Below are 15,101 nucleotides of genomic sequence, written 5' to 3'. Positions count from 1 at the left end.
TGGGAATCAACCTAACAAAAGAGGTGAAAGACTTATACAATGAAAACTACAGAACCCTAAAGAGAGAAATAGAAGAAGATCTTAGAAGATGGAAAAATATACCCTGTTCATGGATAGGCAGAACTAACATCATCAAAATGGCGATATTACCAAAAGTTCTCTATAGGTTTAATGCAATGCCAATCAAAATCCCAACGGCATTTCTTGTAGAAATAGAGAAAGCAATCATGAAATTCATATGGAAAAATAAACGACCCAGAATAGCAAAAACAATGCTAAGCAGGAAGTGTGAATCAGGCGGTATAGCGATACCAGACTTCAAACTATACTACAGAGCAATAGTAACAAAAACAGCATGGTACTGGTACCAAAACAGGCGGGTGGACCTATGGTACAGAATAGAGGACACAGAAACCAATCCACAAAACTACAACTATCTTATATTTGATAAAGGGGCTAAAAGCATGCAATGGAGGAAGGATAGCATCTTCAACAAATGGTGCTGGGAAAACTGGAAATCCATATGCAACAAAATGAAACTGAATCCCTTTCTCTCGCCATGCACAAAAGTTAATTCAAAATGGATCAAGGAGCTTGATATCAAATCAGAGACACGCCGTCTGATAGAAGAAAAAGTTGGCTACGATCTACATACTGTGGGGTCGGGCTCCAAATTCCTCAATAGGACACCCATAGCACAAAAGTTAATAACTAGAATCAACAAATGGGACTTACTCAAACTAAAAAGTTTTTTTCTCAGCAAAAGATACAATAAGAGAGGTAAATAGAGAGCCTACATCCTGGGAACAAATCTTTACTCCTCACACTTCAGATAGAGCCCTAATATCCAGAGTATATAAAGAACTCAAAAAATTAGACAATAAGAGAACAAACAACCCAATCAACAAATGGGCCAAGGACCTGAACAGACACTTCTCAGAGGAGGACATACAATCAATCAACAAGTACATGAAAAAATGCTCACCATCTCTAGCAGTCAGAGAAATTCAAATCAAAACCACCCTAAGATACCATCTCACTCCAGTTAGATTGGCAGCCATTATGAAGTCAAACAACAAGAAGTGCTGGCGAGGATGTGGGGAAAAGGGTACACTTGTACATTGCTGGTGGGACTGCAAATTGGTGCAGCCAATTTGGAAAGCAGTATGGAGATTTCTTGGAAAGCTGGGAATGGAGCCACCATTTGACCCAGCTATTCCCCTTCTCGGTCTATTCCCTAAAGACCTATAAAGAGCATGCTACAGGGACACTGCTACATCGATGTTCATAGCAGCACAATTCACAATAGCTAGACTGTGGAACCAACCTAGATGCCCTTCAATGGATGAATGGATAAAAAAAATGTGGCATTTATACACAATGGAGTATTACTCTGCATTAAAAAATGACAAAATCATAGAATTTACAGCGAAATGGATGGCATTAGAGCAGATTATGCTAAGTGAAGCTAGCCAATCCCTAAAAAACAAATGCCAAATGTCTTATTTGATATAAGGAGAGTAACTAAGAACAGAGTAGGGTCGAAGAGCATGAGAAGAAGATTAACATTAAACAGGGATGAGAGGTGGGAGGGAAAGGGAGAGAGAAGGGAAAATGCATGGAAATGGAAGGAGACCCTCAGATTTATACAAAAGTACATACAAGAGGAAGTGAGGGGAAGGGGAAAAATAATACAAGGGGGACAAACGAATGTCAGTAGAGGGGGCAGAGAGAGAAGAGGGGAGGGGAGGGGAGGGGAGGGGCGATAGTAGAGGATAGGAAAGGCAGCAGAATACAACAGACACTAGTATGGCAATATGTAAATCAATGGATGTGTAACTGATGTGATTCTGCAATCTGTATATGGGGTAAAAATGGGAGCTCATAACCCACTTGAATCAAATTGTGAAATATGATATATCAAGAACTATGTAATGTTTTGAACAGCCAACAATAAAAAATTAAAAAAAAAACAAAAAAAAAAAACATCTTTAATCCATGAAGAAGTGAGGACCAAAGCATTTAATTTATTTTAATATATTTTATATATATGTGTATGTATATATATATATATATATATATATATATATATATATATATATATATATATTCTATGTACTATTCCTTATTATTCTTTTAAAAATTATTCAGCTAACATTACCCATTTATTTATTAATTGTTTTTAATTGACACATAAAAACTGTACATATTTACGGCTATCATATGATATTTCAACTATTTATACATTGTGCAATGGTCAATCCCACTAGGCATATCTATCTCCTCAAACATTTATCTTTGATTTGTAGTAAAAACATTCAAAATTATTTTTCTAGTTTATTTTAAATATACAGTATGTTATCATCTATAGTCACCAGAATTTATTTTTCTATCTAACTTAGTACTCACTGACTAGTCTTTCCCCACTCTACCCCTACCCTTACTAGCCTCTGGTAATCACTATTCTACCATCAACATTTATGAAATCAACTTTTTACATTTACACATAGAAGTGAGATAATGCATTATTTGTCTTTCTATATCTGACTTATTTAGCTAACATAACATTCTTTAGTTCATCTGCATTGTCACGGCTGGATGTATTCCATGGTGTGTATGTACTACATTTTCTATATCCATTTATCAGCTGATGGACACTTAGGTTGATTCCATTTCTTAAGAATAGTGCTACTGTGAACAGTGCTGCAGTAAAAATGGGAATGCAAGTGTCTCTTCAACATACTGCATTCATTTTCTTTGGATTGATATATACTGTGTAGTGAGCTTACTATATTATAAGGCGGTTCTGTTTTTAATTTTTTGAGGAAACTCCATACTGTTTTCTGTAATGGCTGTATTAACTTCACATTCCACCAACAGAATATAGAGTATGTTTACATCTTTGTTAACATTTGTTACCATTTGTATTTTTGATAATAGAATTTTAATTAGAGTGGTAATACCTTATGATTTTGATATGCATTTTCCTAATAATTAGTGATGTTGAGTACTTTTTCATATAAATGTTGGCCATTTGTGTATATTCTTTGAAGAAATGACCATTTAGGTCTATTGCTAATTTTCAATTGTTTTTATTCTTCCATTGTTGAATTCCTTATATGTTACATATATGAATCCCATATCAGATGTTTAGTTTGCATATATTTTCTCACATTGTGTAGGTTGCTTCTTTACCTTAGTTAATTGTTTCCTTTGCTAAAAAGATGTTTAGTTTGTTATATTGTGTCTGCTTGCTCCCTCCACCCCTGTATTTTTGGGATCTTATCTGAATTATTCTTGCCAATTTCTGTGTCCTAATATATTTCTCCTATTTTCTACTAGTAGTTTCATAATCTCTGGCTTGCATGAAGTCTTTAATCCATTTTAATTGATTTTTGTTTATGGTGGGAGAAAGTGATCTAGTTTAATTTTTCTACATGTGGATATCCATTTTTCCTAGCATCATTTATTGAAGAGACTGTCACTTTAAGTGGTATGGAAACAATTAAAAAACGTTCACACTAATATAATATTATAATACAATACAATAGTGTAATGATATACATGCCATTAAACTATTTTTAAATGTTTTTATTAGCTCATTATAGTTATACATAATAGTGGGCTTCACTTTGACATAATCATGCATATATTTATACTTATATAAACATATTTAAGGGAATGTATTTCCCCTTCCTCTACTCTACTGGTCTTCCTTCTCTTTATTGTTTTTTAAAGCTGGTGTTCTGTAGATATAGAAAAAGGTTAAGTGTGGTATTTTCATATATGTACTTATCATGGTTTAATCAGTTTCATTCTGCAGTTTCTCCCTTTTCCCATTCTTCCTCCCTTTCCCTGTATCCTCTTCCTGTAGTCCAGGGATCTCCCTTCCATTTTCATGGAACTCACCATTTTTAACCCCTTCTATTGTTGTAGCTTATGCAAATGAGAGAAAACAATCAACCCTTGACTTTCTGAGTCTGGTTTATTTCACTTAGCATGTCACTCTCCAGTTCCATCCATTTACCAGTAAATGCTCTGTAATTTCATTCTAATTTATGGCTAAATTGGTACCTGGTTCCATAAATTGGCTATTGTGAAATGTGCTATTATAAAAATGATGTGTCTGTATCACCAAAATATGCTGATTTTAGTTCTTTTGGATAAAAACCAAGGAATAGGATAGGATAGTTGGATCATATGGTGGTTTACATACTCCTAGTCTCATAATTTTAATTCACTGTATTAACTAATTGGAAGGGAACTAATGTATAATACTCATTTTCAATTAATTTAATTAGCTAAGTTCCTTCAAAAAGTTGATATAGGGAAAGTCAATCCATATGACACAGGACATTATAGTTTTAGTCTTGGGAACACAGATAATGGTTTAAATATTATCAGGAGAATAGGTTTTACAGTTCATGTTTGTATGTTTGATGATCTTTTTGTTCAGTGAGATAAGATGCATCACAAGAAAAACTGATCTTTCTTGCCTCCTTTCATCTAATCATCTTGGGTGCAGTATTTGATATAGTTTGTTAATATTTAAATATTTTTATTAGGCATAAGGAGAAAATATATACAGAATATTTCATTTATATTTTAATAGTGAACAGTGAAATTATGGTCAAAATAATATGATTTTTTTCAATAAAAGTGTTGAATATACTTAATTTGGAAGTGGAGTTATGAGTGTTTTAAAGTCAGCAATGTCCGATTCTTGGCAAAAGATTAAAAGGCAATATAAACATAAACTAATGCACTAAATTATTTCTATATTTGATGTTAATATTTTGTTAATCAAAGGTAACATATATTTGTTTTCTTTATATCAAGAGTACCTTAAAAATGTGACAGAAAGAAAACATTTTTTTCCTAGCATCATTTATTGAAGAGACTGTCTATTAGCAAAGAAAACATCTTCTTTTCTTCTTTTTTTAAGGATCCTAAAGAATAGAATCTTAATAATAAGAAAAAACCACTTTTGAACTGGCATAGCTATCAGCTTGTTTTTAGGAATATACTTTTTTTTTTTTTAAGAGAGAGGGAGAGAGAGACAGAATTTTTTAATATTTATTTATTTATTTTTTAGTTTTCGGCGGACACAACATCTTTGTTTGTATGTGGTGCTGAGGATCGAACCCGGGCCACACACATGCCAGGCAAGCGCTACCGCTTGAACCTCATCCCCAGCCCCAGGAATATACTTTTACTAAAAAAGGAATTAATACTTATTTAAGGAAAGATCAAATCCTTGTATATATTCCATTACTGGTCTCATGAATAAATAGTAATAATGAATCACATTTTAAAATGACTCAAATTTTCTTTTATGTATTAAGTTATTGAAATAATAAAATAGAACTAAATTTCATAAGAGAAAGGCCAAGGCACAGGGCCACTGTTGTGTGTTTAATAACTTATCTTCATTTTTGTTAAAGTATCTGTTGTGGGTATTTATAAGATTTTTAAAAATTCACAGAAATTTAAAAACAATGAATTTTCCTCTTTAATGTTCAGGAAAAAGTAAGCAGTATTTCTGAATCATTTAATGTAGAGTCACCATAATGAATCCACTAATTACTAATTATGTTTCTTGTGGTTTACTCATATGACAGCTATCTGTGTTCTCAAGATCTGTTCAAAATTCAGAACCTAATGACTAAGATACTGCTTTCTCTCAATTTGAAAAACATTGTAATTCTGAAATTTTTTGTTTTCATTTGTAAGTTATATCCCCATAAGTTATACTATTTTCTCACAGGCTCAGTGTTTTCCTTCCATGATTTATGGGTGAAAGCTTAAAAACCAAAAGATACAATCTACAATTTAAATGTGAAACTCATTTTGAAATTCGAAGCAATCCATCTCATTGTTGACTCATAAATTAACAAATTTTGCTCCTCTTTTCTTTTGCTACCCATTCTTAATATTTATTATTCCTTGCTAATTAATCTTATAACACTACTAAGAAATTCTTTTATATTTATATTTTTCTTTTATAAGAACAAAGTATAGTAATTGTAGACAACATTTTTTTTTAACCTTCAGGAATGAAAAATCTTACCTGAATTCCATGTATGTATTTGTATAACTTATTTTCTCTGTTTATTAGAGTAACATTGAAAATAGATTAAGTAAATTGTGGCATGGAGGCAGTTTTCTTATCTTTATCCTAAAATTAAATTCTAGGATATATTACAGATCTAGATAGGTCACATACAGCTAGTATAAATATGCTCACCATTATATTAAACAACAACAACAAAAAAAGTGGTACTCCTTAAGTTGACGTTTACCTTTCTTCCTAGAAATTCAGGTGAAATATTTAGTAGGTAGCCTTATGTTTTAAATAATATCTGCGGCTTTTAATTATCTATTCCCTTCTCCAGTAAGTAAATTAAAAAAACAAAAACAAAAAACAACTGATTCTCTACAATATAGAGTTCTGTATTATGGGGAATTAAAAAGGTGAGAAGTGACTGGAGATAGGGCCCTTTCTGAGCATGTGTGAGGCCCTGCATTGGAACACCAACACAGAAAAAAAAAGAGGGTGGGAGGGAAGTTTATTACTGGGTCTTAAAAGATACTTTTATGCCAGTTAGTGATATAATAGATAAATAACAAATATGTACATACATATATGCTCCTAAAATAAATGGTCAACACAATAAATATTATAACTATTAGGGGGAAAACACTGTTGGTTCATAGAAAGCACATGATGATAGCTTTGTACATGAAATTAGATTTCTTCTTTCAGGACACCTGTATTTGAATGATTATTGGAAATAAGCATTAGAATTTCTGGTGAAATAAATTTTCAAATTTATTTAAACATATTTTAGAAAAATATAACTGAAGTAGTAAACAGAATATTTACCTTTAAAATTAGGTCTGATTCTTGCATCATACCCTGATGTCCTCCCCATTAATTTATCCAGAAAGTCAGATGGTGACATTGGAGTACTTCGAGATCTTGCACTATTTGTTTCCTTTGTAGCAACCAAACTGCAAGTGAGAACAAAATGATAGACTTTACAAAATGAAGTCTTTCTAACAGCTGCTACCTATAAAATTTTTTTTAAATGTTAAGCAAAAAATACTTTGACAATAAAAAGAACTTTAAATACCATATAGTGGATATTACTATAATGACACATTTATATTTGGATTTACAATCAGTGCTTAGAAATTTTCATATATATTCAGTTAAACCATCAGAAGTAGTACTGTTTTGTGTTAAATCCTAAAACAAAGTCTACTTTCAATAATAAATTATTAATCTTTCAAAATCTGTACTTTCTCAAACTTGAGTTAGTATTTCAGGTGAAAGAAAATATAAAAATTCAGCTATGAATAATAATCCTTGCTTTATTGAGGGTAAAAAAATCACATTTTAGGTTTGGTGAATTTTTCTCAGCAGTAGTAAAACTTTTGTACAACATATGAAACAGTAATATTCTTTTCTTCAATTAAATGCTTCCTATGTTAGTAATACACCCAGTTAAATTCATTCGACTTTCACTTGTGTGCCATTAAGCTGTAGTACATTTTCTTCAGATCTAGAATTAGTGTGGTGTTAAGATTGGAAAATTGCATTAAATGTGATTTGAGCCCTTGGATATTATAAGATTAGAAACTTTGTCTAGGAGTTTTTAAACTCCTAGTTTTCCTCTATTTTTAAAAATTTAGACATTTTCCTTTGTATGCATTTGTTCTTCTTAGAAACCCATAGTGTAATTGCACCACTGTCTAGCTCCTCATACATATAGGGTGGTCGAAAGAAGGCCTGGGCCTACTGACTGAGATCAAATGATTGTTTTATCCACAGACTTTGCTCAGAAAAGTAAACCTGACTTTCTGTATCCAAGAATGGAGTTTGGAAATCATGTATTCAAGTTGATGTTGCTTCCTAGAGATCATCAATCATCACAACCATCTGCGGTTACTCAACTCGAACATTGTACCACTTTGTTCACATATTATCATAGCACTGATTATTAAATTTCTTATAATTCTCCTGCAAGAATTTTAGTGAGTAGGAAAATGGGCTTTAGAGCATTTCCATTAATCTTCTACTTCACAGGTATATGCAGTGATTTATAGGGAACTCTAAAATTCATTTTCAGTGATGGGAGAATATTTCTGAAAACAGTATTATAAAAACAGTATTTATTAGCTATTGCATTATCTGGTGGTTATACCTAGTTCTGGGCACTCTAAATCAGTCCTCTCCTCAGTGATTCTCATTCTGTCATCCTAGCTTTCTTCCCTACAGAAGCTTCACTTCTTTTTGTGTTGGTTCCATATTACCGATTGTCCAATTCCTTGTCATTGTGCTCACTTGTAAGCTCTTTTTCTAACGCAAAAAAATCATAAAAATAAAAGAAAAAGCCTATTTATTATCTTCTCAATGACTCTAGAACTTTTCTGTACTCTCTGGTTTTAAGTAACTTCTTCCTAGCCTATTAAACATAATAATTGTTCATATTCAATGGCTCAAGAATATACTGCAGAAAAGCATTGTTAGAGCTCTCATAGCTACATATTGCTGCATCTAAATGGTATCCTCTATTTTCTTTTAGAATTCCTCCTTTCAGTAACCAGATGATTAACTTCTACATTCTCCAATCATTGAAAATACCCTGTTTTCCTGAATCAGAGTCAATAATGCTGTGCCTCTCCCATTCAAAATAATAGATGACTATGTATATTAAGCTGAAATCCCTCACACTGTGTCCTGGAGAGATGAGTTATGCAGTTCAATCTTCCATAAGGGGGAAGCAGAGATATGTTTGACATGAGGTAGAAAAGGAAAGATAATGTGACAATGGAGGCAGAAATTGTAGTGATGTACTACAGCCAAGGAATGCCAGCAACCCTCAGAAACTAGAAGAGATGAGGAATGGATTCTCCTTAGAGCCTCCAGAGAGAGGGAGGGCCTACTTACCTTGTTTTTGAGCCCAGTAAACTGAATTCAGATTTTTGAAGGAATGAAAGGATAAATTTCTGTTGATAATTTGTTGTAGCATTCATAAGAGGCAAATACCAGCCTTCTAGTAAATTTTTCATTTCAGTTACTCTACTTTCCACCACCCCAGAATTATTATTTTTATTTTTTTTCTATAATTCCTGTCTCTTTGTTAATCATTTCTATTTGGTGAGGTTTTTTTTTAGATGTCCAGCAACAGATGAATAATGGATAGAGAAAATATGGTATATAAATATTTACTGAGATTTTACTGTATTTTCTTTTTAGTTATTTGGACATGGTTTCTTTTAATTCTTTAAATGCATTATAAATAGCTAATTTAAATGTTTGTATAGTAATTCCAGTGCCTTTGCTGCCTCAGGTAAGTATCGGTTGCTTTTCTTCCTGAGTATTGTTTCTTTAATATCTTATAACTATTTATTGAAAACAGGCCATTTTGTGGAAATTCTGGAGATCATACTCCCCTTCTTCCTGAGATTGTTGTTGTTGCTTTTTTAAAAATAGGTTTTTATTATATGCAATTGTAGGGATATCTTCTTGCTTAGCTTAACAAGATTATTGTACTATCATGTGTAACTAATTAAAACAAATAAAAAAATTTAAAAAAATATCAGCTAATAATTAGAAAGGGATTTTCTTAAATTCTTAGACCACTGTCTTCCAGTATTGCTGGGCTTCTGTGTTCATGAGCAGTTGACTAATTTGCTTTAACCTTTACTTCCACTTGCACAGGGCCTAACAAACAACCAGAGTTGAAAGGGTGTTCTTGCTCTTTCCTCAGCATGCATTTAATTCTCGTATATTAGTTTGTTAGGAAGGCCATACAAAGTATCACCCACAAAGTGGCTTAAACTCATGATTCTGGAGACTAGAAGTCTAAGATGGAGGTGTCCCTATGATCTGTTTCTTTTAAGGGTCTCCCTCCTTGGTTTATAGAAAGCCACATTCTGTTTATTTTTTCAAATAGACTTCCTCTGTGTGTCTATCCTCATTTCCTCTTCTTGTAAGAATAACAGTCACATTGCATTAGGGACCACCAACATGATCTCATTTTATCCTAACAACCCAATTTCCAAATAAAGTCACATTTGCATGTGAATTTCAGGGGCATAATAACCCTGGGCATGTTCAAAACCCTATACATATATTGGCCTTCTAGATGCCAAGAAATATATGGAGCTTATATATTATTCCCTTGTTTTTCCTTTTAAGATTTTGGTTAGTTTGTTGCTTGTCCTTCTTGTTACACAATTGACTTAGGCACCTGTGAAATTAAAAAATTGTCTTTAAATGTTTTTGATAAATGGATCCAGAAAAAAAGTCCTTTTGCAGTTGTTGAGTTTTAAATTAGGTTGAATAAAAACAGCCTTGCAAGTGAGTTTTTCTAGAGAACCTCCAGAAAGGACTAATAATGACAATTATAGTGCAGAGGGTGTGTGTGTGGGAGTGTGGGGTGGGGGTGCTGGGGCATGCGGTTGGTGGGGGAGAGAAAGAGAAATTTCAAACTCCTTAGCTCTTCTCTGCCACTTGTTGTGGCTTCCAAGTTGCTGTTATGTTTTGTGATTGAGTGCTATTGGTTTACATTGTAATCATGGAGCTGCAGAGAGTGGAGAATAAGAATTGAGCAAGTTATAATGCCACAAATCCCATGGTTCTTACCAAGAGTTAGATGTTTTTATGATTAAACTTCTTCATGGATTATTTCATCCTGATAGTTAATCACTAGAGTTCTGAAAAAGTTGATTTTTATCAGTTTTCTCACTGCATTTATGAAGGAGAGAATTTACAAATGTCCTTACTTCACTGTTTTTTTTACTGGTATCAACCCCCAAACGTCATCCTAGATAGAATTCTTTTCATATTTGATTTATTATATTTTGTGTTAAAGAATTATGCGCCTCACTGCTCAGCCATGGAGCTCCTTTCCTGTCTGGATAATATTATTTATTCCTATAGTATCAACTACTTCCAATAATACTGTTTTGTAGAACTTAAAAATATCCTTTTTCATAAGTAATGTTAAGATTTGATTTTAAAAGCAAGGATACAGAGATTTCTTTGCAGGTTTCACAATAATGAATATTCAAAAACTAGAATGAATATCAGTAAATATTTTGTGTGATTGTTACTCTGTTGGCAGTAATAAAGCAATAATTCCAGCTATTTATTTTGAGAAAGAGAAAGTGAGAAGGATAAATAGAGAATATTAATATCAATACAGCAAGTGTTGCTAAATTTAGCTTCACTTTTTTTTAAAGATATATTAAATAGTGTAAAGCATGATAAAGAAACAAATGATGAAGAAGTAAATGGAATTAAGATTCACGGTATCTCCAACAATGCTGACAAAATGAAATTTTATTTCTTTAGGTAAATAAATGCTAAATTTTAATTTTCAATAAAATCCCATGCTCTCATACAGTGCTTACCTTCCAAAAAGTCTTGTCTTTTACTAATAGTTTTTATTGACTCACTTTTATAATAATTTTTCAAATATTGCATTCTAACATCAATCTTAAAATGGATTTTGTAAACCAACCTAAATCACTACTTTCATTCTCATACTAAGAAATTATACATACTTTACAAAGAGATATTTTAATAATTTGATATTTGAATCCATATGAGGAATAGTGTATTAAAAAATTTCAATAGTGCCTATAGAGATTTCATCAGAAAATATTTTTTTCTGTAGAAATTAAAAATATCTTTTTTCATAAGTAAAAGGATATTTTATCCCAACTACCTATAATACCTATAATTATTTTTAAATTTTTTTTTTCTGTAATTATTGCTCCCAACTCAAGTAATGATAGGGAGCTAATGGCATGTGATGCTTGTACTTTTTGCAGTGAATGATCATGTTGCTTAAAAAACCCTGGAATTCTGGATATCCACACTAAGATAAAAGAGTCAAACAGTCAAGGTATGAAAAGATTTTATGTGGTTAATATGATATTGTTCTACTTATGGATATTTTTTGACTTTATGATTTTAGGAAGTAGCAATTATGTATTTGAAAATATATTTTCAAATATGAAAAAAATAATTAATATATCCACAATTTAATATTTGTATTAATATTTTAATAATATTTCATTTCTGTTGATATTTTCAAAAATAATAATTGGGATAGTTCAATAACTGTGCTTTCCTGAAATTTGAACTAATATAGTCCTGTTAAAATTTCACTGAAATATATTCTTATCTCCAAATTCATTAACATCCAAGTACATCATTTGGATTTTTATTTGTGACATTGATTCATCAATGATGGGAATATATGAAAATCTATTTGATAAAGCACATAATGGAAGCTCATTTATTTACTTGGCATCTATTACCAATGTCTGCAAAAGAGTCTTCATCGTGCTTGAAAGAGTTTCAAGGAGAAAGAAATTATGAATAAATAAGTGTAAAAGATACACATACACACATATTCTCAGTGTTTAACCTTTTTAATGACTAATACACTGTTGAAATTGTTTCCACTGTAATATAAATTCTTATTGGTTATGCAATTATTAATTAAAGTAACTTTAAGAAATGAAAAATCATTGTCTCAGTCTACTATGGGCTAGTATGGAAGATATATCTTTGGTAAATAATCTTAGAGGGTAAGCTGTATTATTGCAAACCAGGAAACTTATTAAGATGATCTACTCTTTCTAAGAGTTGTTATATATTTTATAGTCAAAATCATCTTATTTTTATATGAAGTGAATATTTTAAAAATATTTTTGTTATAAGTGTAAGTTAAACAACAAATTATGGTTCTTCTGACATGGAAAATAAATTAATAAAATTACTAATCTAATATAATTAATGATTTAAGATGAGTATATGAAATACACTTTGGGCTAGGATATTAGAAGAAATTATGATAAATTTAAAATACAACACATGAGCTTTTATAAGCCTTTTATAAATGGAGAAAAGTTCTGTATTCATAAAAGCACACTTATGTGCTTTATATAAAGTACATTACGCCATAATGCACTTGAAATATTTGGTAAATATTGAAACAATAAAATTTCCATTTTTGTAAAATTTATTAAATATATATCACTGTACGTCTTAGTAAAGTGTAAATAACTTAAATGTAAAGCTTTAAAGTGTTCACAGTTAAGTAGACTGCTCTAGTTGGTCTCTTTTTTTTCTTTTAATTTTAATATTTATTTTTTAGTATTTGGCGGACACAACATCTTTGTTTGTATGTGGTGCTGAGGATCGAACCCGGGCCGCACGCATGCCAGGTGAGTGCGCTACCGCTTGAGCCACATCCCCAGCCCTCTAGTTGGTCTCTTTGGGAAATTAGCAGGCACTGAAAAAATAGATGACAGTCGAAAAATTTATCAGGTTATTGTTTTTTCCTATAATGTGAACAAAATCTTCATGTTTTATAATAACAATTCAAAACCAAGACCTGCATATTGATACACATAAAATATGAGAAACTTCTGAGCAGAGAAATATTCCAGTTTTCTTTATTAGTTATTATGGTCTGAATGTGTCTCCCTAAATTTCATATACTACTAACCTTCAAGGTATTGGTAATAAGTAGGCCTTTGGGAGGTGATTAGGTCACAGGGCATAGTACTCATGAATGGGATAAGTGTCCTTATAAAAGAGATCCAGGCAATCTGTCTGGTCCCTCCCACTGTATAAGGTAACAGTGAAAAGACAGTAGTCAATGAACCAGAAAGCAAGACTTTACCACACCTAATTTTTCTGTGCTTTGGTGTTAGATTTCTCAGTTTTCAGAACTGTGAGAAAAAAAAAATCTGTCATTTATAAGCCACACACTTTTGATATTTTTTTTGTTGCTGCCTGAAGTTACTAATGACTTGAAGCCATCCAATTACTTATAGGTGATTGATTTTATTTTTAAATATTCTCAATTTCAACTCAGAAGGAATTTTTATCAGCAAAATTACATTGAATCATTGTATACAAAGCATTTGTACATAGTCTGTCCCTTCCTTTTCTGAAAGGGGTAGAGGCTTTGAATACATAGTAAGATTTCTTGACAACAATAATTTTTGTTCTGATAAATTTTTCTTAAAACTTTAGTTCCTCTTACAGTAATATCTAAGCCTTGCACCATGTGAATATTAGTAGACGGCCCTAAGAGAATAGAAGTCATTTAAGAGAATTTCTTCCTTGTCATAAATACATGGTATAAGGCTTCTTATAACCAATCTTGACTCTTATACAAACTTTTAAATAGACAACAATATCTTACATGCATATAGGGTTTTTTTTCAGTTTTTTAACTCAGAGTAGGGGAGACAGTGGGAAGACATTTAAGACTAATTTATAATGGACTCTGAATGAAAAAACTATCATCAAGACCTCTTTTTTCTTTTTTGCTAAATCACTGAGTTTAAACAAAACTAGAATATTTATAGAAAGTTACTATGATGGTTAGCAAATTACCCATGATCACGACTTTTGAAAGAAACAGCTTTGAGTCTTTTAGAACAGTCTTTTATTTTTAAATCTTCTCAAAATCTATGTTAATTAGCTTCCCTCCCACACTTGGCTCTACTTTTCTATGCTTTAACAAAAATTTCAGTTACTATTAACTTTTCTTAGAAATTTGTGTGGGCTTGAACACATTCCCATCAATGAATTTTTTCACATAAGTATTTTACATATTGTTTATTTAGAGATGTGTTATTTGAAAGTTCAGAGACTTTAAATTCTTAAACACTGGCAAAATCTATTCATTTAAGTATGGGAATAGAATATAAAAATTTATCAAGAATATTCAATAAGAGGTAAATATAGATATCTATATATCTATATATTTATATCTATCTGTCTATATATATATATGTATGTATGTATGTATTTTGGAGGACAGAATAACCACTAAATATAGATGCTTTTACAAAGACTTTTAATATAACCATCAATACCCATTCTTCTTTGCTATCTCAACCTTAAAATTATGAGAGAAAATATGGGGGGTGTAGCTGAGAACAATGTAGGTTTGAGATAGATCATGCACATGTAGCCACAAACCTGTGTGCATCCATTTTCATGAATTGATTTGTACAGAGGGAGGGTCACTGGTGAGGAACAAACCACTGTCCAG

At 31.6% G+C, this 15,101-nt stretch overlaps 1 protein-coding gene across 2 annotated transcripts in view; it reads right to left on the bottom strand.

Annotated features, from left to right (window-relative positions):
- Glra3 (glycine receptor alpha 3) overlaps nucleotides 1-15,101 on the bottom strand; it is a 170,744-nt gene that overhangs the window by 119,485 nt on the left and 36,158 nt on the right. For both annotated transcript variants that reach the window (XM_027927103.3, XM_027927105.3), the window contains exon 2: nucleotides 6,887-7,014. In XM_027927103.3, the coding sequence (XP_027782904.3) occupies nucleotides 6,887-7,014 (128 nt within the window). The remainder of the gene's footprint in view (nucleotides 1-6,886; nucleotides 7,015-15,101) is intronic.

This window comes from Marmota flaviventris, chromosome 3, assembly GCF_047511675.1.
Source record: "Marmota flaviventris isolate mMarFla1 chromosome 3, mMarFla1.hap1, whole genome shotgun sequence".
NCBI lineage: Eukaryota > Metazoa > Chordata > Mammalia > Rodentia > Sciuridae > Marmota > Marmota flaviventris.
Note: the sequence above shows the minus strand (reverse complement) of the source record. Positions and strands in the feature narration are given on the sequence as shown.